This window comes from Camarhynchus parvulus, chromosome 21 (assembly GCF_901933205.1).
Source record: "Camarhynchus parvulus chromosome 21, STF_HiC, whole genome shotgun sequence".
Taxonomy (NCBI): Eukaryota; Metazoa; Chordata; class Aves; order Passeriformes; family Thraupidae; genus Camarhynchus; species Camarhynchus parvulus.
The window spans coordinates 1642461-1665399 of record NC_044591.1 but is presented as its reverse complement, the minus strand read 5'-3'; the positions used below and the strand labels follow the sequence as shown (position 1 = coordinate 1665399).

Genomic DNA, 22939 nt, shown 5'->3' with positions numbered 1-22939 from the left:
CCTGTCACCTTCAGTCCACTTGTGCACCCACTATTTGCATTTGCAAACCAGCACCTGTGTCGTTTCTTTTGCATTGCTCCCAAACTCAGAGGGAACCCAAGAAAAACAGCTGGGAAACCAATTCCTCCTCCTTTGGAGAATCATCCCTGTGAACTCTCTGGAAGAGTTGAGTTAGACATCACTGCTCTGTTTCCACTGCTGGAGAGGGACTTTGAACACGGGCCTGGAGTGACAGGACAAGGGGAATGGCTTCAGGCTGGAAGAGAGTAAGTTTAAATTGGATACTGGGTGAAATTCTTCCCTGTGAGGGTGGGCAGGCCCTGGCACAGGCTGCCCAGAGCAGCTGTGGCTGCCCCTGGATCCCTGGCAGTGTCCAAGGCCAGGTTGGACAGGCTTGGAACAACCTGGGACAGAGGAAGGTGTCCCTGCCCATGGCAGGGGTGGCACTGGGTGGGCTTTAAGGTCTCTTCCAGCCCAAACCACTCCATGATTCAATGGTACTGGAATGCTGCTGTCTCCTTGATCCTCCCTCTTTCTCAATCTGTTGTCTAAATTCATATTTAAGGTAGATTTACTAAGGCATTGACTTTCTCCTGGTATTGTATTTATGTTCTGATAACACAGCAGTGTCCTTGTTCCTGAGGCACAAAGGACTGGGAATACATTTCAGTATTTTCTCTCTTATCAAATTCAGATTATCACCAAAGTCAATACTGAGGATCACAGTGGTTTACACCTATCAGTGGTTCCATAAGATATCAGTCTCTGGACAGTAAAACATCATTCCTAACTTTCTCAGGGATTTGCCAGTAAGAATTTGGGACAATTTGAAAATAGCAAAGGGTGGCACAAACACTTTTGGAGTCTCCCAGTCTGTGAAGGGCAGCCTTCCCCTGAGATTCCATCACCATGTGAAAAACCAGTTGGGAAGGATGGGCTGCTGGACTGCAGTCAGGTCCTGCCTGCACACCACATTCCCTGCACGACTTCTCCCTGACCTTGCCTACAGCTTCTCCCATCTCTAGAATGGGAATTACAAACCCTCCTACCTCCCTGCAGCCCATCTGTTTAGTTTGTAAATTCTCCAGGGCAGAGGCTGGTTTTTATTTGTGTGTACAGCACCACATACAGCCAGGTCCTGCTCTTGGCCACGGCTCCAGGCAGGACTGGAACACAAAGCAATGACGGTATCTTGATCAAACACGAACAACTCGGATAAACAATACAAAAGCAGCTTGATATTTTTTTCCCCGCTGTCTCTGCTTTTCCGTGACTTGTTTATTCATCTCAAAGCCTCAGCAGACATCTAATCAAGCTGTTAAAGAGGCAGATTTGTGGTCAGTTGAGCACTCGGGGAGTTGTTAAACGTTCAAAACCAGTTCTAGTCAGCAAACAGCTTCTTTTTTTTTCCCTTCTCCTGGGTAGTGATATGGTTTCCTTACTCACTGTATACTCCAATTACAATTGGGATACAAGTTCTCTCCTAAAAGGTCTCATTAACTTTGGGTAGGGACACCTGCCTTTTTCAGCCCTATCTTGTTTGCACTTTTTGGTCCCGAGCCAAATCACGCCACAGATGAAGCAATGATTTCAGCAGGCTTAAGAAAGAAGGAAAAATGTGATAGTTTCCAGATGAGTGTATTATACTAAATTTAACATGCCTTTTGGTACTTAGAATTTCCACTTTTCCCCCTTCCATTTATGCAATTAGAAATTAAGAGGCAGGAAACCATTCCTACTCCAGCCTCAGCTGGGAAGGGTACAGGCTCCTTCCCACAGAAGGAAAAAGGAGACCTGTCCTCACAAGAAGGTATTGTGCACAACTTACATGGACAGGTTCAAAAATAGGTTTGGGATAATACATCTTTAATTAAATAAAGCAAAACAAATACAGACTCTGCACGTGGTAGTTATATGTGCATATACATATATATATATATATATACATCAACACAGACAACAAGAAGCAAGGCAGCTGTGAAGAAAACCAAAAGGTTAAGTTTTTATCCTATTTAAAGAGCAATGACAAATTTAAATTCCACTTTTAGAATTGTGCATTTTTCCACACTCACCCATGTTGACTTGATCACCTTTGTTCTGATTGTTCTCACTCTAGCAGTAAAGGACACACTGGGAATTGATATCTACCATGGGTATCTCTGAGTTCCAGGGCCAGAAGAACCACCTGCTCACAGGCCACAGCAGCCCACAGTAAGAATTAACTCTAGGAAGTCACATTTGAATGGTGCAGAGCATGTAAGGACAGATGACTCGTTACCAGGGACACCAAATAAAAATTGAACTCATCATCAGCCTGAAGGACAGAGCAGGAGCTGGGGCTCTCTCTGCACACTGACAGTCACTGTGTGAGGTGTTGCCACCGCCTTTGGTTCTCCTGGGTCTTGCCCAGGCTGCTGCTCCTCTCTGCAGCAGATCCCACTGGCTTCCCAGGCTGCAGCACACACACAGAGAACTCAATAAAACCCCATTCCAAACCACAGAGGAGCTATGGCTCCAAAGTACATAGTTCAAATTAAAAATTGGGGCTGGATAAAATGATTCAAAATTGGGAAGAAAGAAAGATATCCTGTTTTCAATAAGCTGTTTTGACCTGACTGATGAATGCAGTCCGGCAAGGGAGGAGGTGGAAAAACAAGGACATGCTGGAGCAATGGTCCTGGATGGTATCATGCTCTGACAATCTTAATGCTGCTCTGGCACTGGAGCTCTTTTATTTCACAAGTCCTTTGCTCGGGGCGAGCTCCTCAGCGTCTGTTGACTCTGGGCACAGCTCAACACGTTCCTCAGAGTGCAGGATCCACAGAGCAGTGCCCAGGAGAGGTGGGGATGCAGGGCTGCAGCAGCACCCACATCTCAGGCCTGGGAGATGAGGAGTTTCTCAAGCCCTCTGAACTCCAGCTTACCCCTCAGTCCATCCCCTTCCTTTCCTGGCACGCTTTAAAAAACAACTACCACACAACTTGTTTTCCTTTCTCCTATTTGCTGTGCAAAGCAGGAGGAGTTGCTCTGTCACTTTCCCATCTCTCAGCACTCACCATGCAGCACAACAGGCTCTCAGTGCAGGGAAGTTCTGCACCAACCTGCGCCACTCCCCTTCCCTCTGGAGACACACACTCACTCCTTGTGCTCCATGGAGAGCACACAGGTGTGGGACAAAGAAAAGAGATCCTTGAGAGTCACCTCCAGAGCTAGAAAATGGTGCTGAGTAAAGCAGTGCAGACAAGCTCCTGAGCCAGGGGAAGAGCAGCAGAGAAGTGCCAAAAGGCAGCTCAAGGACTGGGGTGGATGTAAAGAGGGGAGTGCTTGGAGCAGTGTCTTGCCAAGGCAATGAAGAGCTTTAAGTGGTTGTGACCCATTGCCAGACACTGAAACCTCTCTGCTCTCCCACAGAAGAGGGGTGCAAAAACAATCAGCCTAAAGGGTAAGCTGAGAGCCAGATGGCACAAGGATGTGTTTAACTCACCCACTGTCCTGGGAAGTTTCAAACAGGGGTCACTCCATGACCCACAGCTACAAGAGACAGCAGGGCCTTGCTGCATCCGTCACAGTTTGGATTCTGCCTCTTCTGAGAGGACAAAATTCCAATTTTAAAGGGCAACTGTACAAACAGGACATAGGAGTATTTATATTCCTCTCCAAACACCGACACAAGCAGCAGGGGTCTAGTGGGTGATTTATGAGGTGGGAATGCTTCTTTGAACTGGATGGAGGATGGGGGTTGCTCTCAGGACTGGGGAGGAACAGATGATGCTGGCTTTGCTGAGGAGCTCTCCCAGTGGCCCAGGTGGTCCCAGCTGCTGGCTACTCCAAATGAAGTTCTCTCCTTCCATTCTCCCTCTCTCTCACTCACATACAAAGTCAACACACCAGAGAAGGCCATTTTTCTTTTATTTATTTCCCAGAAGAGCTCTTCCTTGCACTTTTCAGACACAATACAAAACAAGCAACAGATCTTTGTTTCATAGACAGAAACAGTTTGTTGGAGTATAAAGAGTTACTGGTGATCGTTACTGAAGAATGTTGGCTTATTCCAGGGGCACTTCAGTATTCCTGAGGAATAATCATTGATTTCTCCTTCCTTCCCACTGGGATAGTCTTAGCCATTAGTCACTGTTCCTGTAAAGCAAGAAGGCTTATATTATTAAAAAGCCATTTGGGTTCCTTACATGGAAGGTGCTGCAGGATGTAAAGCAAGTCACGGAGCTCTGTAACATTTCCAGAGGGTAAGGGAGCGTTTTCATCCTTTGCTAAAGCAAGAGGTTCTATATGGAGGAATTAAGCAGCTGTTTTCATGCATAACCTCCATTCTGATAAACTGGGCACTTCAAAAAACCCCACATTATTGGCCAAGTTAACTCTTCACAGGCTGAAGAGAAATCAGACTGAAATCAAAGCCACAAAGAGCAAGAAGAAAGGCTGCAGTTGCCTTCTCGTGTTCTTGCACATCAATATAAATCCACATTCCTACCAAAGCACAGGACTGTGAGGTTTGGGTGATAATACAGGTTAAATAACCTGAAAACTAGGATATTTTCCATTTTGCAAGGAAATCTAGGCTGTGTAATTCACAGCCATAGCATTTTAAGACTTGAAATAATTGTGACATGTTGATTTTAAATCCTGCTGAAGTCACAGTGAAAACCACTTGATCAAATTACTTTAAAAGCCTCAGAATATTCTGACCACAAATTAGAACTCTGCTGCACTTTAAGTATTCTTTTAGTCTAGATGAATGGCTCCTGCACTGGGGCTGGGGTTTCATGGTGGAATTTCTAACCCAAAGGATGGGCAGTGTGATGACCCAAGTTACAACAGCTGCAAAGTCACTATGACATCTCCTGATTATTCAGTATCTTGAAGGTCCTCTGTCCTCTCTCATTCTGACTGAGGACTCAGAATTAAGAACTTGATCCTGAAAAATCAACAATCCCAACTGGGTAAAGGCCTGAGTAGCCTGCTCTGATCTCACAGCTCCTCCCTGAAGTCCTTTCCAACTCGAGTTCTCCTGTGATCCTGTGAACTTGACAGGCTCAGAAAACTAGAAATAATTCTGACCAAGTTAATCCATGTTGTATTTCTCTCTAATAAAGGCAATTTTCTTGCAGATTCTATCATTTTGACAAGTTAGCATTTCAACAGAACTCAATTTTGTAAAGGAAATCCTACAAAGTTTAGTTATAGCAATTTTTTCTAGGGAAAAAAACTAGATGAGTGATAATGCAACAATATCTTCCATGTTCCTAACCAAGAGAAATGAAATAATTTTGTTTGTTGTAATAACCCTGGAGCCATTACCCATGACATGACATTTGGGAGAGAATTAATGACATTAACCATTGGATGGCTTCATCCATGTTTTCCCTCTCTCAGCCTCTGTGCCAGAGGAAGTCATGGAGACAGTGCACTGGAAACTATTTGTCTTGTGCCATGCATGTCCTTCCAGTTAGCTCATGCTTCCCAGGACCACCCTGCTCCAGATTAGTCCTTAATCCAAAGAAAATCCCTTCCTAGGGTGACCAGACACTGTTTTCTGCTGCCCAACATCCCTAGGAACAAGCATCCTTGAATGAAAAAGGCTCTCTCAGAACATGTGAGCAGTGCATTTATTGCTTACATGAAGCCACAGACGTGTCACTCCAGCTTTTTTTGGAGACATAAACTGGGTGAAGAACACCCTCAGGATGGTGTGGAGTACTAACACATTTTAATGTTAACACATCCAACCAAAAGAGCCACAGATTTTTGATTCTGGGCAGTAGCTGGCAATGCTGATCAGCTGCATCCAAGTCAGTTTCTCTGTATTGCTCTCCAAAGATTTTATTTGTTGGAGAATCTTGTTACTATTTCCCTTTAACAGGCAGCTGGAGAGAATATTTTAAGCAGGTATGTCTGGTGGGGCTGCAGGAGGCTGGCAAAAGCTCATCTGCAAATAAGTAAAAAAGGAGGACTGTAAAAAAAGTAAAAAAGCTAATCTACAAAAAAAGTAAATCAAGGAGGACTGGGCTCAACTTGCAGCTCTGCAAGCACCAGGAGAAGCCTGGAAATGCCTGGAAATCCTGCACCAGGCAGAGGAGCCATCCAGGAGGGATTTCTGCACTCTGGGTCCTGCATGAGAAGCTCCTGGCAGAATATTTTACCTCGGTACTTTCTGGAGTGCTAAAGTAACTGTAAATATGTCCTGGTGATGCCCCTCCACCAGTGGCACTGAAACCATTTAACCAGGCCATGGCTCTGTGGATCCAAAACACACACACACACACACATTCCTTTTGTTTCCAGGGCCACAGGGATAAATCACCACGAGAACAGCCCCAGCTCTGACACATTAAGAAATTAAGAAAACACCAGTGGAGTCAGTTTGTGGACTGGTGCACTGCAGCCAGTTTGTGACTGCACAAATGGTTCCTGCTAATTAATCAGTTCTTAACAATTTTACTTCAGCATGGTAAAATATTTTAAAACATTTTACTTCATGTTAGTACTGAACTCACTGAAATTATGCTCTTCAAAACTGCTCACAGAGTACAACTACTACATTACTATGCAGACAAACAAGCCACAAAACTTACAAGTGATCAGTATTTTCATATTGAAAAAAAAAAACAAACCCAAAACCCAACAGAAGATCAAAGATCTGCTTCCACAGGCAGATCTACCTGACGTGCCTGACGTGACTCTCAGTTTCTTCCCAGCTCATCTCTTTTAAAGTCTGAAGAGCCTTAATACCAGGTTAGTTTTTCTGCTTTTCTGACATGTATTTTATTGTGTTTTCAGGCTGTGGGAAAAGCTACTTGCAGGATCTGTTAAACTAATTCCATGTATTCAGTCTAGTAAATCTACTGTTAAACACACCAGATTATTAAAGAACAGGGGAACATTCCAGCTTGGGCAACACAAGTTTTCTTCCTACTAGCACTCCTCTGGGAAAGGCAGAGGAATAGCCATGTAAATGGATAATGTGACTTATAAAAAAGCAGTTACCAACCAATGGCAGCTAGCATTGTGTGGTGGTTCTGCACAGCCTCTTTGTTGGTAGCAGGGGGGCCACAGAGGTTGCCTCTGTGAGAAGCTGCTGGAAGCTTCCACCCTGTCCAGCAGAGCCAGTCCCTGATGGCTCTGAAGAGGGACAGGCTGCTGGCCAGGGCTGGGCCAATGAGAGATGATGGGAATGCCTCTGTGGTAACAGACCTAAGAACAAAAGTGCACAGCTTTTCTTCTAGCCAGAGAAGAGGAGGAGGTGAGAACATGTGAGGGAAACAACACGGAGACACCAAGGTCAGTGGAGAAAGAGGGGGAGGAGGTGCTCCAGGTGCTGGAGCAAAGATTCCTCTGCAGCCGTGGTGAGACCAGGCTGGAGCAGCTGTGCCCCTGCAGCCCCTGGGGATCCATGGGGGATGCAGAGATCCCCCCCCAGCCCCTGGGGAGCCACAGGGGATGCAGAGATCCCCACAGCCCCTGGGGATCCATGGGGGATGCAGAGATCCCCCCCAGCCCCTGGGGAGCCACAGGGGATGCAGAGATCCCCCACAGCCCCTGGGGATCCACGGGGGATGCAGAGATCCACCCACAGCCCCTGGGGATCCACGGGGGATGCAGAGATCCACCCACAGCCCCTGGGGATCCACAGGGGATGCAGAGATCCACCCACAGCCCCTGGGGGGGTGCAGAGATCCACCCACACGCGGGACAGGGGATGCAGAGATCCACCCACAGCCTGAGGGATCCACAGGGGATGCAGAGATCCACCCACAGCCCCTGGGGAGCCACAGGGGATGCAGAGATCCACCCACAGCCCCTGGGGAGCCACAGGGGATGCAGAGATCCACCCACAGCCTGAGGGATCCACAGGGGATGCAGAGATCCACCCACAGCCCATGGGGATCCCCAGGGGATGCAGAGATCCACCCACAGCCCCTGGGGATCCATGGGGGATGCAGAGATCCACCCACAGCCTGAGGGATCCGCAGGGGATGCAGAGATCCACCCACAGCCCATGGGGATCCCATCACACTGCAACACCAGGGGATGCACAGATCCCTCCCCAGCCCGTGGCAGAGGTGCCCACACTGCAGAGGGTGGGTGCCTGGAGGAGGCTGTGTTCCAGTGGAAGGCCCCATGGAGAGGGCCCTGCTGCCAGGCTGGAGCAGCCTGTCCTTGCAGGACTACACCCTGTGGCAGAGTGACCCACGCTGCAGCAGTTTTGGGAGCACTGTTTGCCCATGGGAGAGACTCACAGTGCAGCAGTTTTGGGAGCACTGTTTGCCCACGGGAGGGACTCACAGTGCAGCAGTTTTGGGAGCACTGTTTGCCCACGGGAGGGACTCACAGTGCAGCAGTGTTGGGAGCACTGTTTGCCCATGGGAGGGACTCACAGTGCAGCAGTTGTGGCAGGACTGCTGCTCATGAGAGTGGACCCATGCTGGAGAGGTTCATGGAGAAGTGTCTCCTGTGAGAGGGACCCCAGGGTCTCACAGGCAAGGATGCCTCTCCCAGAGCAAGGGAAGAAAAGCTCGGGTGATCAACTGAGCAAGATCCCCACCCTTCTGTTCCCTTGTTGGTGGGAAGGAGGGGGGGCTGGGGGGAAAAGGCGCTTCAAGGCCTTATTTTACTTCTTGTTATCCTCCTCTAATTTTGTTAGTAATAAATTCACTTTGCAACTTTAAGTTGGACTTGTTTTGCCCTTGAAGCGTTTTTCTCCCGGTCCTTCTCTCAACTCATGAACCTTTTGTTAATTTTTTTGTCTCTCCTCTGCCCAGCTGTGACAGGGGAGGTTAATCCAGGCTCTCCTGGGTACTGGCATTGGGCCAGTGCCAAACCAGACATGTTGATACTTACTTTTACAAATTTACCATGGAGAAGATATGGAGACTGGAAGTCGTGTTGACAATTGGAATAAGCCATTCCTAACCCCATCCCTGACCCAAATGCAATAGGCCATGTCTTTCCTGTGGAAGAGGCAAGCACAGAGGAAAATGTGAAGTCAAGGAAAGCTGTTTGTTATATATTGTTCTACAAGCACCAAGAAAAAACAAATTACTAGAAGATGCATTCTAGGTATTTTCAAGTTCTAAAATCCTCCAAACCAGCCCACTACAGAAGAAGAGGAGGAACAGTAACACATGTTTAGAACTTAACAGAGAGCAATGTCTGAATTCAAGGTATTACTGAAACTGATTCTGTTTCAAAGCCCAGCTGAAGAACTAAGATCAGTTTTAAAGCCCTGGTGAGGCTGGCATAAACTGATATCTAGGCACAGCTCCAGTGATTTGGCTCAGGCTCTCCTGCCGTTCCAGGATCTGAGCTGAGCACAGGAGGAGCTCAGGGAGGTGCCATGGATAACAACCTTGTTACACAACAGCTAGAAGTTTTGGGAACTCCATTTCAATGCAAAAGACAGGCCAAACAATGGAAGAATTGATCTAACAAGCTGATTAACCAAAGGCTTCTAGCTGTACCTATAACAGATGGACAGTGGGAAGGCAGGCAGCCAAGATTAATGCAGGGTACTTACTCTTGAAGAAGATGACTGAGAAAACAATTCCTAGGCCAAATCCAGCACCTGTAAGAAGAAATGCACTGGGTGAGGACAAAGATAAAGCAAAGTAATGGAAAATTATTTAGGTCTTTACAGTAAGTCTTTATTCCAACTCAGGAATATCAGACTGTGAACATCAGACTATGACTATCCAGCTACATGTTATTTCAGCACACCCAACCAGAGAGTTCTTACATAACAAATCTGAAAAAAACCAATTCTTGTTTTCTTAAGTAACTGTGAGCAGCTAATTCACATTAGAATCCCAACATATGTAATAAGTACATAATCAGAAATATCTGGGGAAAAAAACAGACTCTCCTCCTAGAGAAAGTTCCTGAATTTCTGTCACCATCTACAATGTGGAATTAAAATTTATTTGGCTCATTGTCAGCAAATGAGAAACACTTTAAATGAAAACTTATTGTGTCCTTGAGCTTCAGATTCTGCAGATGAATATCTCATTGTATTTCGTTTATCTCACTCTTTAAGTGCTTCAATGTGTGTCCCGAGGGCAGCAGAACTTTGAAGCTTTGTGTTACCCTATACCTTACAAAGAAAGCTCCAGGCTGCTTATCTTTCACATCCCCAACATTCATTATGGAGCATATTTAAACACATTAGGAATGAATGACTTTTCACATTCTTATATTATGCATAGAAATAACTGCAGCAGTTGAAACAAAATTATTCAGCACCACTAAAAAAACTTGGCATATTTAAAAATAATCTTTCACTTTCCTTGGAAGGTGAGCTTATGATTTTGTGTAAGATGTCAGGCAAGTCTGCAAAACTCCTCTCAGGACCCAATAAATATCATAGTGAAAACTTGCAGCTGGCTGGGCAAATTCTACCTTTAATTATGGCCACTGAAGAGAAGAATTTTAGATAAGGCACAGAAGTACAAAAGTTTGAAAAAAGAAAAGAAATCAGTCATGCACATCCTCATTAAAAAAAACAAACCAAAAGCTTCAGGTTTATTTTGCAGCAAACACATCCTGTTATAGGTTTCAACTCTCTCCTTTCAATACAAGACACGAAATATTATGAGTTTGCTAATTAAAATACATTCTTTTTTATATCCCTAAAAGCACATGTTCCTGTTGAATGCATTAGTAAGTGGGCTGAGTACAGAACAATCCCAAGGAATCCTGTACTCTCGTGGCCTATAGGATGGTGTTTCTTTTTTTTTTGTTTTCTTGTGCTCTTCAAAATGTTTTCCTTGTAAAAAGTACATTGATAGTTTCTATTGAAGAACAGACTACTGAAAGAATACCTGACATCCTCAGTACATTAGGATGCACCACCTTGTACATTAACTAAGTATCCCACATTTTTTGTTGATGATAAGCCCCTGAATATTAGGACAGAGGTAAGCAAACATGATCTGAGCAAAGCACCCCACGTTCACTCTCTGTTAGCACTTTACTCTCTGTATTTACTGAGAGCTGGAAAAAGGTTTGAAAACCCTTTTCATTTTACTACAGATTCTCAGTTGTGCCAGAGGTAACTGCTTTACCAGGCCATTACAACTTCGGAGTAGGCTTACAAAACATGCAGGAAGAGCTTTGACCGCCCGCCAGGCAATCCTGACATAACTCCCCCAGACATCTCAGAGCCCAGCGCTGCACTGAAGGTCAGCTTTTCACCCTAATCATTTGCACAGCTAAGGGAAAGTCTGGGATGCTCAGGTGTCTGCTCAGAGCCTCGGGGGTTTGTGCCTTTCACACAGTAAGAGGCTCCTTGGAGCAGCTCGTTCAGAGCCGTGCACTGAGCAATGTTCACCCTGGAGGAGACACCAGGCACAGCTCACCCCTCTAACCCCCTCCCAGCAGAGCCCTCCTGCCCTCCCTGTGCTGCAGTCCAGCTGGTGCGGGCTCTCCCAGTGTTTATGCCACCAAGGAGAATTACTGTCCTCCAGGATCCATCCTGTTTGGTGCCCTGGCCTGGATCCTCTGCCAGCCCGTCCTGAGCTGCTTTGCTTTGGGCTGCTCAGAGCTGATGAGGATTTGCTGGGGGGATTTCTCTGCTCACACAGCACCAGGACTGTTGGAAGTGCCCAGCTCAGCAGCCCTGCCGTGAGGGAGCAATCCTTGTCCTACACTTCCTGTCCCTGGCAAGATCCCCTCTGCCAATCCAAACAGCTTAGCTAATCAATGAGAAATGATTTACAGGATGACAAATCCTGCATCATCTCCATGCATGGCCTGGGCAGTTTCTAATGTCACCACATTTTCCATGTTACCAGTCAAACCCACATTCTTCTCACCAGCCTGGTGCTGAACTGCTTCCTGTCTTGTCTTAACACAACCCTGCACTAAGGAAGCAGCTATAATTAATACAATTTCTTTCCATTTACTTCCAGAAATTATCATTATCTCGTATTCTCTTCACCTCCTTCAGATGTTCTCTGACATTACAGCCCCTCTGTAAGGGCTGCACTCACATGCCATCAATGCTGCTTCCTGTTGGCCATGGGGGAAGCTACAGGATACACTTAAAAGGTGAAGAATTTATTATTTATGTCAACTGCAATTCAGACTAAGTCTAAAACACAAACTAGGCCTTCCCCCACACCAACACCACTGTTAAACAGATGTGGTCCAGCATGACTGGCTTAGGAAAAACCATTCTGCCTTAAGGAAGCTTTTTCTGAAGCAGCTCATTTGAAGGGATTGTTCTTCTTCATGCAAATGCATTTTTGTGCAATTTTAGAGGCTATCACTGCACTTTATTCCAGCTGTAAGGAGTCTACAGCAACAATGAGTACCAAAAAATGATGGGAGGGTAGCTAAGACCTTGCTTAAGTAATGAAAATGCTACAGAGAAGTGAAGGAGAAGATCTGACAGCTAATGGGTTCTGGCCTTCTGTGCAAGAAGGCAGCTTGAGAAACAAAGCCAAAAAAGCACCTGAGCTTTCCTAATCTCACAGGCAGCCTGGGTCACCCCTCTCCTGACTGAGGCACAGCCTGTGCCCAAAGCCACTGTGATCACAACGCCCCATCCACCAGGAACACCAGCTCTGCCCCTCACACCAGGCACTGCATGTACAGCATCTGCTCTTTTCTACTTGGGTTGAACAGTTAGGAGTTGGTTTTAACTTAAAACCAGAGCCTTCAGCTACATTTAATTCCTTAGCCTGTCTGGCTAAGAACCTCTTTCTGCGGGAAGTTTGTCACTCATCTTCATTCCACTAGAAAGTATTTGTGGTTATGTGGTCATTTCCTGTGTCTCCAAGACCAAGGGGGAGCAAAACCATCTTGCCTCGGGAGCAAAGTAATGCATTTCACTTTAATTCTATATAAAGTTACACCAGAGATAAACAATGGCAGAGCTGATGATGAGTTTTACAGGTTTAAGTTCTCACATGCTCCATTTCCTCTTAAAGAGGCAACATGTCGCTTCAAAGAGCCTCCCACCTGAGCAGGGGACGTTCCAGCTGTTCCTCCTAAAGATCAGCACCTCTAGGCCAGGCTTTAACTTCATAACAATAAAACATGAAAGGTTTATCTTACAATAAAAACAAACGAACACGGAAAAGCAAAGGGCTTGATCCATGCCAGGCACATTTTCCCTCCCTTTCTTGCCTGACAGACTCTTTGGAGGAAAAGGCCACAGGAAAGAGTACAACCCATTTTTCACCTTCTCTGACAGTTTAAAATGTTTAACTAGAAAAACAGCCTCTTCCACCCCACATTCATCACTCCAGCCTAAACTCATTTACAGTGTCAACAGGGGACAGGACACTTGTGTGGACACCTCAGCCCTGCTCCCCCCTGTGCAGCACAGCCACACGGAATTGGCATTAGGCAGCAAGCCCAGGCACCAAACTTTTTCTTTCTCCTTTTTTGGCTCCTGCACCTTCCAAGAAAAACCTCCCAGTACCTCCAATCAATCTAACACGCAGGAGAGCACACGCTGTATACCCAACAGGACATCATAAAAGTGTCTCAGAGAGAAACACAAATCTTCAGGATGGGCTCCTGCCCCGTAAGAACATCTGGGAAAAGCTTCTTCTATAAATTTAATCAGCAGTCACTCCAACAGTGATACTACACGGTTCTTCCCTAGGCTACCCAAGTAGCTGCAGGCTGAGGCAGCTACTAACACAGCCACACCTAGATGTACTTTGCTTCAATAGCCTGAAACTTAAAATAGAAGGATTAAAATATGCTCATTGACATCTGGCAGATGTGCTGCTGTTACTATAGCAGCTGGAAGGTTTTCAATTACTTAATCCCAAAATGAAAACTGTTCTTTTCCTTTGCCATTCCACACACACTAATACAAAACTGAGAGCTTCAGCCTCCAATCTTTCTCTGACAAGATACATAAAGAATTGCTTTGTAAAAACGCAGAGGGAAGTTGCCTTTATACACCAGGGCCTTCACAGGGCAGCACTTAGCACCAGTTAGAAATCCGAGACCATGAAATCACTTATTTACAGAGAGAATTAATTTTAAGCAGACCCTTTGCAAGGTCTTAGTGGCAGGAATCAGATTTTCTTCAAACACCAACTTTGAAGCTTTCATTCCCATCTCCCCTGTGGTGTGGATTGTTTGCAGAGCAGACAGAAAAATGAGCATGGACGCTAGAAGAAAACAGTGAAATTATATACCAAGTACTCAAGGAAGAAGCAGAAAAAAAGAGAGTTTTGTTTTATACTGGCATCTGACTGTAGTAACAGAGAAAAATTGGAATAACAAAATATTAATATCCAAATATCATTATAATCAAAAATCCCAACATGCTTTCAGGGGTTGCTTTCACCCTGAAGCACTCAGGGTCAGGTCAAGTGCTGCTCAAAGGCAAACCCTGGGTAAACACCAGCACTGCTGCAGAGGCACAGGCAGCAGCACCAAGGGACATCTGTGATGTCCCAAGGAACCACTGACACCAGAAACTCCAACCTCACACCACAGTGACCCTGCACCAGAAACTCCAACCTCACACCACAGTGACACCAGAAACTCCAGCTTCACACCACAGTGACCCTGCACCAGAAACTCCAGCCTCACACCACAGTGACACCAGAAACTCCAGCCTCACACCACAGTGACACCAGAAACTCCAGCCTCACACCACAGTGACCCGACACCAGAAACTCCAACCCCACACCACAGTGACCCGACACCAGAAACTCCAACCCCACACCACAGTGACACCAGAAACTCCAACCCCACACCACAGTGACACCAGAAACTCCAACCCCACACCACAGTGACACCAGAAACTCCAACCCCACAGCACAGTGACCCTGCACCAGAAACTCCAACCTCACACCACAGTGACCCTGCACCAGAAACTCCAACCCCACAGCACAGTGACCCTGCACCAGAAACTCCAACCCCACAGCACAGTGACCCTGCACCAGAAACTCCAACCCCACAGCACAGTGACCCTGCACCAGAAACTCCAACCTCACACCACAGACTGGTGAATGAACTGTGAGACCTGAGGGCATGAACGTTTTCTCCCTCCTTTAAAAGGGGAAGGGGACAGCAGTGGAAGCTGCTCTCACACGGTGCAACTTCCCTGTGAAGGTGGGGAGGCCCTGGCACAGATTTCCCAGAGAAGCTGGGACTGCCCTGTGCCTGGAAGTGTCCAGGGCCAGGTTGGACTGGGTGAGCTTTAGATGCCTCCTACCCCAAACCATTCTGGGATTCTGTGATCAGTGATGCACCAAGCTTTTACACAAATCAGGGCTGTGGTTGCTTTAGAAGCTCCTGGATAAGAAATCAGCAATTTTCTCATAACACAGAAAACACTCCTCTGACAGGAAACTTTACCTTATCTTACTGCAATTACATGTTCTGCTAATAAAAACAGTAACATTGCTGAAAAGAAAGATTTAGCAGGAGTAAACACCACTCTCAGGGCTTTTGCAGCCCAGCTGTGAGGGTTGGCAATGCTGCTGCTTCACACCCACCCAGCACAGGCTGGCCAGTACTGACGTCTGCTGGCCCAGCTCAGAAGCAGAGGCAACTGAGAGCAAGAAGAGTTTCAGGGGTGTCTCACTGGCAGGAGTGAACAGAAAAGGAGCCTGATCCTTCTCAAACCTCTCTCTGTTCATTTATTATCACCAAGGATGTGCCAGAAGTCCTGAAAGGATTTTCTCAAAAAACTGTTTCTGATATAAAAAAACACCAGAAGTCTTGTTCCCACCTAGTGCTGTGAGTTCTCAAGGAGCAAACTTCAGGATATCACTTGGCTGCAGTCCCTCTCCCCTGGGCACTGCCACTGCATGCCACCTCCAAGAAAGGCAGAGCTGGCACCTCACCAATGCACCAATGCTGAGGTTCAGGAAGTTGGGGTGTTTTGGGCTCGTTTCCCATGGAGCAGGCTCAGGAGGTCTGGGCTTTGCAGAGGCTGCAGATGGATTGTCACAGCTCTGCTCTCAGGTTCTCTTGGTAGCTCCAAGGACCACCAAGAGCAGGCTGGCACAGCTGGTGGGGCACAGCCCAGCAGGGCACAGCTGCCTGACTCACCCAGAGCCAGCCAAGGGAACAGCAGGGCACAATGCACTTAGGGCAGACCTGGGTTCCTGAAGAGTTTCCTGTCTTTTTCTGCCAACAGAAGATAACACCCCTTAATTTGTAAATGGACATTGTATTCAGAGCTCTGCTAACATCATTACTAAAAACTGCTGTTAGATTTTGGACTAAAAGCCTATTCTCAGAACAGCACTGCCCACCTCTTCCAAGGAAAACATTTTTTATTGTCTGTACTGCCTCCCTGCACAGCCTGAGCCATGAGCAGTTCATATTTACACTACTTGGTCTGCTGCAAGACACAACTAGTAGAGCTGGATCTTCTGTACAACCAGGAAAAATAACTTGAGGTTCCAACAAAGCTCACACAACAATGCAGCTGCGTGCTCACATAATATCCATGTTCTCCAGCACTAAAAACAAAACCCCAAAGGAGTTTGGAACAAGCCTTCTGGCCTGGTAGCAAAGACTGGATGGCATGATACAACTGCCAAGCAAAAAAACACTTCAAAACAGGAATTTCAGGATTTTTGTATATTTAGACAAAGTCTAATCCAGTTTTCAGAAAGTGTAATCAAGTTTTATCACTATATAGACTGACTTTATCCTACTCATAACCATGTGAAGGATTATTTAAAAATACTGACATTACAATCCATACAATGATTCTTCCTGAAATATCCAATCTGTGGAATGACACAAACAATACAATTTCATCCTTGCCATTAACAGAACAGCTATTCAAGCAGAATAGATGATGAAAGGCAGAAAAAATCATGTTAACAGTTGCAGAATTCAAAGTGCCCTTTTCTTTTAAAAAAAATCCCTATTAAATGGAAATTAGAAGCATTTTATTTTCAGATGTCAAAACAGAGGATTAGAGGAAAATGAAATCACTACAATGGGTTATTTACAAGCTTCCAGGCTGAATTTTGGTCAATCACAGACATACATCAAAACATTTCTCTCCTGAAAAAAAAATTAACTTCAACACAGCAACTTCACACACACACAAGCCAAGAAGCAAACAGCTTCCCTAGGATTACCTTCCAGTATCAGGAAAATTGCAGCCTTCAACTCATTTAAAACAACAACAGCTTCAAAACAAACCAAGGCATGAGGGCACATAAACCTCCCTCTCTTCCACCCTGCTCCTTATTGCTTCTCTGTCCCCTGGAAACAGCACATATTTAATTTGTCCAAAATTACAGCCTTTCAACAACAAAAAACACCTCTGTCAATCTTCTGTGAGTAATTGTCCTTCCAAATAAACAGCCATGAACTATCAATCAGTTAAACAAACAAACCAACCCTTTGAACAGGGTTTGGAGCCTGCAGGGTGGAGGAAGACCACAGCAGTGTTTACTTCATCTGCCCTCCTCTGCAGAGCCCTGCAGATGAAAAGGAAGAAATGGCTCTGAAGGCTGGAGAGGACACAGGAACTGAGGAAGCTTAGCAAGCTGGGAAGGAGAAGAAAGCCAGGCCAGTTCAAGTCTCTGTTCCCACCTGCCAAACAAACAGGTTTTCTGCAAGAAAGTAACAAGTAGCTTTTCTGCATCAAAATCAGAATGAAAAAAAGGAACAGAAAGTTAAATTATTTAAATGACTGCCTGGGTGAAAAGCCCTGAGGATGGTGCAAAGGCAGAGCCAGCAGGACCTGGATTGTGCCAGAAAACCCCCGGGTCAGCTAAGAAAGCACAAGCCAGTCCTCTGCACACAAACACTGAGCTCACAACTACCTCTGGAATGGAAGAGGAACAAAACCACCTGGATACAGCCTCATCGTTAGCAAAACACATAAATATCATGCCAATAAAAATGAGGTGACCACAAGCTCCATGTAACAATGGCTCAATGTTCTGAGCAGGCATAAAAAGGTTTACCTACTCTTTGAAATGAAATCCTGTCCTAACAACGCCTGACAACATCCTCTGTTTGGAACCAACAGGAAAAAGTTAATACTAAATTACAAGATCCACACAGGTAGTGACCAAGAACTCCAAAGCATAATACAGCATTTCAAAAGATGCAACACAAGATAAATATTTATTTTGGAAGCTTTAGTGGCAGGAGATCAAGTTTTTTTCAGGAGCCTGGTCTCCAACTAAAACAGTATTGCACAACTACAAACAGAGCTAAGGACAAACCCTGACTTACACAGGGAATCCTGATGGGCTAAGGACAGGCAGCACAGCCCCAGCTGGAATTTAAACCACATTTTTGCTAATAAAGCCAGCCTGGGAGCTCTACCTCCCCTTCTCACCCTTTTCTGTTTCCCATGTCCCACCAGCCCTCAAACCAATCCACAGGAGTTATCTGCCCCCAGCTCTCACAGACACTGGGAAATGTTGTGCATGCACAGCTCCAGAAATTCAGTGCTTTCCTTTATTTAGAGAGTCTGGAATGGGAAAACACTGGGCTAATCACAATGTTTGTTTTTCCCCAGCCATTGGCTGGGAAGATCTCCCTGGCTGTAGCACTTGGGAAGGATGTAAAGGAGTGTTTGGGGAAGGAAATTGTGGCCACCAAAGGGAAAAGTCTGACAAAGTTTACCAAGCCCTGTATCCCATGTAACAACTAAATCCTCAAGTAAAAAAAATTATTTTCTTTCCTTCTTTCTTTCCAGTACAACAACCACCCTTGATAATTTATATTGGAAACTCCAGCAAAGTTTGCAGTAATATCACAAAACCAATCAACCCAACCACTCACAGTTTTAATGTCCCTACAGAGAAAACAATCATTCCCAGTGGGATACCACAGAAAAATGTGTGTTGTCAGCACACAATTCATGCAGGAGGTTGCCAGCACAAATGCTTCAGCTACTGATCATCTGTAAAAGCACACAAACCAGAAAAGTGCCCTCACACAGGAACAGAACCACGTGTCTGAGCCCACCCCACTGGGTTTGGTGAGAAGATAAAGAGATGCAGCACAGGTGACCCTTTTGGGCAGCCTGATGGAAAACAGGAATTTGCCTGAGATCTCTCCTCAGCATCCTCGTGATGCCAACACTGGGAATCCTCAGAGCAGAGCCCCTGTGCACAAGGCAAAGCAGGTTCTCATTCTTCTGTTGCCCCTTCAGGCTGGAAGAAAACACCAAATTGAAACTAAATGCCACAGCAGAGCCAGGAGTGCAGGGGACAGGAGGTGACAGGCTGAGGGCGGGGGACAGGAGGTGACAGGCTGAGGGCTGCACACACCTGGAGGACAGGGCTGTGCAGAGGGACTGGGCAAGCTCCAGGAGGGGCCCATGGGAATCCCATGAGGTTTAACAAGAGCAGGTGCTGCACATGGGTCAGGACAGCCCCCAGGATCAATCCAGGCTGAGGGATGGAGAGATGAGGAGCAGCCCTAGAGAGAAGGAGCTGGACACGACCCAGGCAGAAACTCCCCGTGCCCTGGGCTGATCCCCCAGTGTGGGCAGCAGGAAAGGGGGGGTTCTGCCCCTCTGCCCCACTCAGGTGAGACCCCAGCCCTGGAAGGACCTGGAGCTGCTGGAGAGCCCAGAGGAGGCACCAGGAAGATCAGAGGGATGGAGCAGCTCTGCTGGGAGGAAAGGCTGAGAGAATTGAGATTGTTCAGCCTGGAAAAAAAGAAGGTTTTGGGGTGACCTCATTGCAGCCTTCCAGTACCTGAAGGGAGCTGACAGGAAAGAGGGAAAGAAACTGTTTGCAAGGGCCTGGAGAGACAGGACAAGGGGAAATGGCTTCCCAATGACAGAGGCAGGATATGGTTGGATAATGTGAAAAAATTCTTCCCTGTGAGGGTGGTAAGGCCCTGTGAGGATTCCCCAGGGCAGCTGTGGCTGCACCTGGATCCCTGGCAGTGCCCAAGGCCAGGCTGGAAGGGGCTGGGAGCACCCTGGGACAGTGGAAGGTGTCCCTGCCATGGCAGGGGTGGGACAAGATGAGTTGTAAGGGCCCTTCCAGCACAAACCACTCTGGGATTCTGTGAAATCAACCCCGTATCCACTTCCTTCAGCCTCCAGGGCAGAGGATGTACAGGATTCTGACATGTACAGCTGCAGCATGGAACAAGTTCTTGTTTATAATTTGGCATACTTAATATTTTATGATAAAGCAACCAATGCTATGGAAACATAAACATGTCCAGATATGTTTGTCAGACAAACCTGAGTAGAATTTCATAAGGAAAAACACTGCTCTGGAGCACTTGACACTTTTCAAAGGTCTGCTATAAACAATGGAAGTTTCAGTTTACTTAAAATTATTAAACATCTTTTCTAATGGAAAAGTATTAGGCAACTAAAACCCCCGAGTTCCTCATCAGCTTTCAAGCACAAGGCCCCTGCAGCCTCAAGAAATAAACATTCACATTTCCCAGATATTATTTATGGTTCTAAAAGAGACATCTGCACCAACATGGAACGACACATTGTGTCAGACACTGCATTTCTTGCTGTACACACTGCATTTGAAGATTTGGCTTTGTAAACACATTTTGTGAAGCCACAAGCTCTGCGTGGTGTCACTTTGCAGCCGGTCACAGGGTGAGCATGGTGCTGCCACCAGAGCCACCGCCACCCCTACACCTCACAGCGCTCAGGGAAACCTCGGCAATGCTCTGCTGCACAAAACTGAGGCACGTGCATAACTCTCACTTTAAGGACAAATAAATACGGGAAAAAACCACCAGCACTGTTCCCCTGCTTGACGAAAAGGCAGAGCTACAGGGCTGGGACAGGGACGGCGCTTCTCAATGTCACACTCCACACGCTGTACAAGTGACACGTGCCAAAGCCCTCAGCGTGTCACGCTGCCTACTGCCTTTAATAAACGCAGCCCCTCGCACACGGAGCGGGGTGAGCGGCTCTGCACACACCGATTCCAAACCCACCGGCGCCGCAAAGCCGCAGGCGGCCGAGGTCGGGCACGCCAGGAGCCGGTGGTGCCTGCCCGCCGCTCATTCATTCCGCCCAGATTTCCTGCGGATCCCAGATCTCCCGCGGACACCTCTTACCTTCAGCACAGGGAGTAGCCAGAGGTCAAAGACGCCCGGAGCGCGGTAAGCCGGGGCCGGGCCGGGGCGCAGAGCGGGGAGCGGGCCCGCCAGGGGTCCGAGCCCGCGGCCAAGGTCACCTTGCCAGGCCCGGGGCCGCCGGCTCCACCCGACGCCGGGGGCAGCCATGAGGGCGGATTCTCCGGACACCCCGAGCCCCTCGCGGGCTCACAACCGCCCTAAAGCGAACCTGGGGCGGCGGGGGACACTGGGCCCCGCGCCGCGGGGACACGCCGGGGGCCACTCTCCAAGGTTTGGGGAGCCCGAGGGGACCTCCACCGCTCTTCCCCGGGCCCTCCCGCTCCGCCGTGTCCGTGCCGCCCTTACCCAGCTTGACGGCGGAGTCTGCCACACATCGGTCCCACTTCCTGCCCAGGTCGCCCTCCGACGCCATCTTACCCGTCCCCTCACCTCCTCCCCCGCGCAACTCTCGCGAGACCTGGTGCTCCACCTATCGCCCGCACCGGCAGAACTCGCGAGATTTCGCTGCCGCTGCCATGGTAACCAACTGGAGGGTGTCATGGCCGCCGCGCCCGACCTTGGGCTCGGCCCAAAATCCCCTTTTTCCCCCTAAGATCCGGCCCAAACGCCATTTCCCCCCGTAAGACCGGGCTCACCACGTCCCCAGCCCGTCCCGGACTCCATCTCTCCTTCTAGAGCTCCCGCTGTGTCCTTGTTAGTCCTCGTCTCCTTCGGGCTATGGCAGCATCCCTCCCTCCTCGCAGGCGCCCGTGTTGGGCCCGCGCCCGCCGCCCCCCTGCCCGCAGGGCTCTCGCCTCATCCATGGTAAGAGCCGGGCTGTGCTGCAGGGCCGAGTTTCTCACTGCAGCGGTGGGTACAGCACTGGACACACACTCCCTGTAAGTTTTCCCTGTCCTACGTCCTGCACAGCTACTGCGTCACCTCAGCAGGAGAAGAACGCTCCGGGAGGGTGGCAGAGCTCTGGACCGGGGCTCAGGGCGGGCGGGGAGTCTCCCTCGCTGGAGACATTCCAAACCCACCTGGACGCATTCCTGTGTCACCTGCCCCAGGTGTGCCTGCCTTGGCAGGGAGGTGGAAACGAGTGATCTCCAGAAATCCCCTCCAGCCCTAATAATTCTGGGATTTTTACTCTCTGGCCTCGGCTCCTCTTCAGGGCCTGAAATGAGATACAGGTGTGTGACAGCTGGTGTCAATCCCTATCAATATCCCAGGAAGAGCAATCTGGGCCCCCCACATTCTTGTTTATTTGAGAAAAGGAGCCAAATAATTTCAGCAAGATCATTCAGTCCCATTCAAGAAGTTACTCCACACAGTAGGTTGATCATGAGAATCACAGAATTGCAGAATGGTTTGGGTTGGGAGGAATATTAAAGTTCATCCAGTCCCACCCCCTGCCATGGCACGGACACCTTCCACTGTCCCAGGTTGTTCCAAAGCTCACCCAGCCTGGCCTTGGGCACTGCCAGGGATCCAGGGGCAGCCACAGCTGCTCTGGGCACCCTGTGCCAGGGCCTGCCCACCCTCACAGGGAAGAATTTCACCCTTAGGTATATTTTTATATTTTTTAATTTCACTCCATAGGTATAAATACCTATATATTTCCTAATCTGTACCTATATATTTCCTAATTTTGGGGGAGGAGGTTGTGGGAAGTGTTCCCTCTGACCTCTGAGGCTTCAGCCCATCCTGCTACAGCTCCGTGGGGCCAGCAACAACTCTGGATGTCTCCAAACCTCCTAGAATGAATTCTTGTGTTGCAAATGGTGTGTAGGCTGCCTGGAAGGCATCCTCTAGAAGCCTTGTGAAAAAAACCCAGGGTGTTTGTCAAGTGCTGATGTCCCCATTCACACTGGGAGGCAATTTTTAGCTGTGATTACTTGTTTTGAGT

General features: G+C 47.6%; 1 protein-coding gene across 1 annotated transcript; it reads right to left on the bottom strand.

Moving 5' to 3' along the window:
• Positions 1-1845: 1845 nt before the first annotated feature.
• MICOS10 (mitochondrial contact site and cristae organizing system subunit 10) lies at positions 1846-21487 on the bottom strand. Its single transcript, XM_030964001.1, has 4 exons — positions 21397-21487; positions 9533-9580; positions 8857-8966; positions 1846-4137 (listed from the first exon to the last, which is right to left on the bottom strand). The coding sequence occupies exons 1-4, from the start codon at positions 21461-21463 to the stop codon at positions 4129-4131; spliced, it is 234 nt and encodes a 77-aa protein (XP_030819861.1). The 5' UTR covers positions 21464-21487; the 3' UTR covers positions 1846-4128.
• Positions 21488-22939: the final 1452 nt, after the last annotated feature.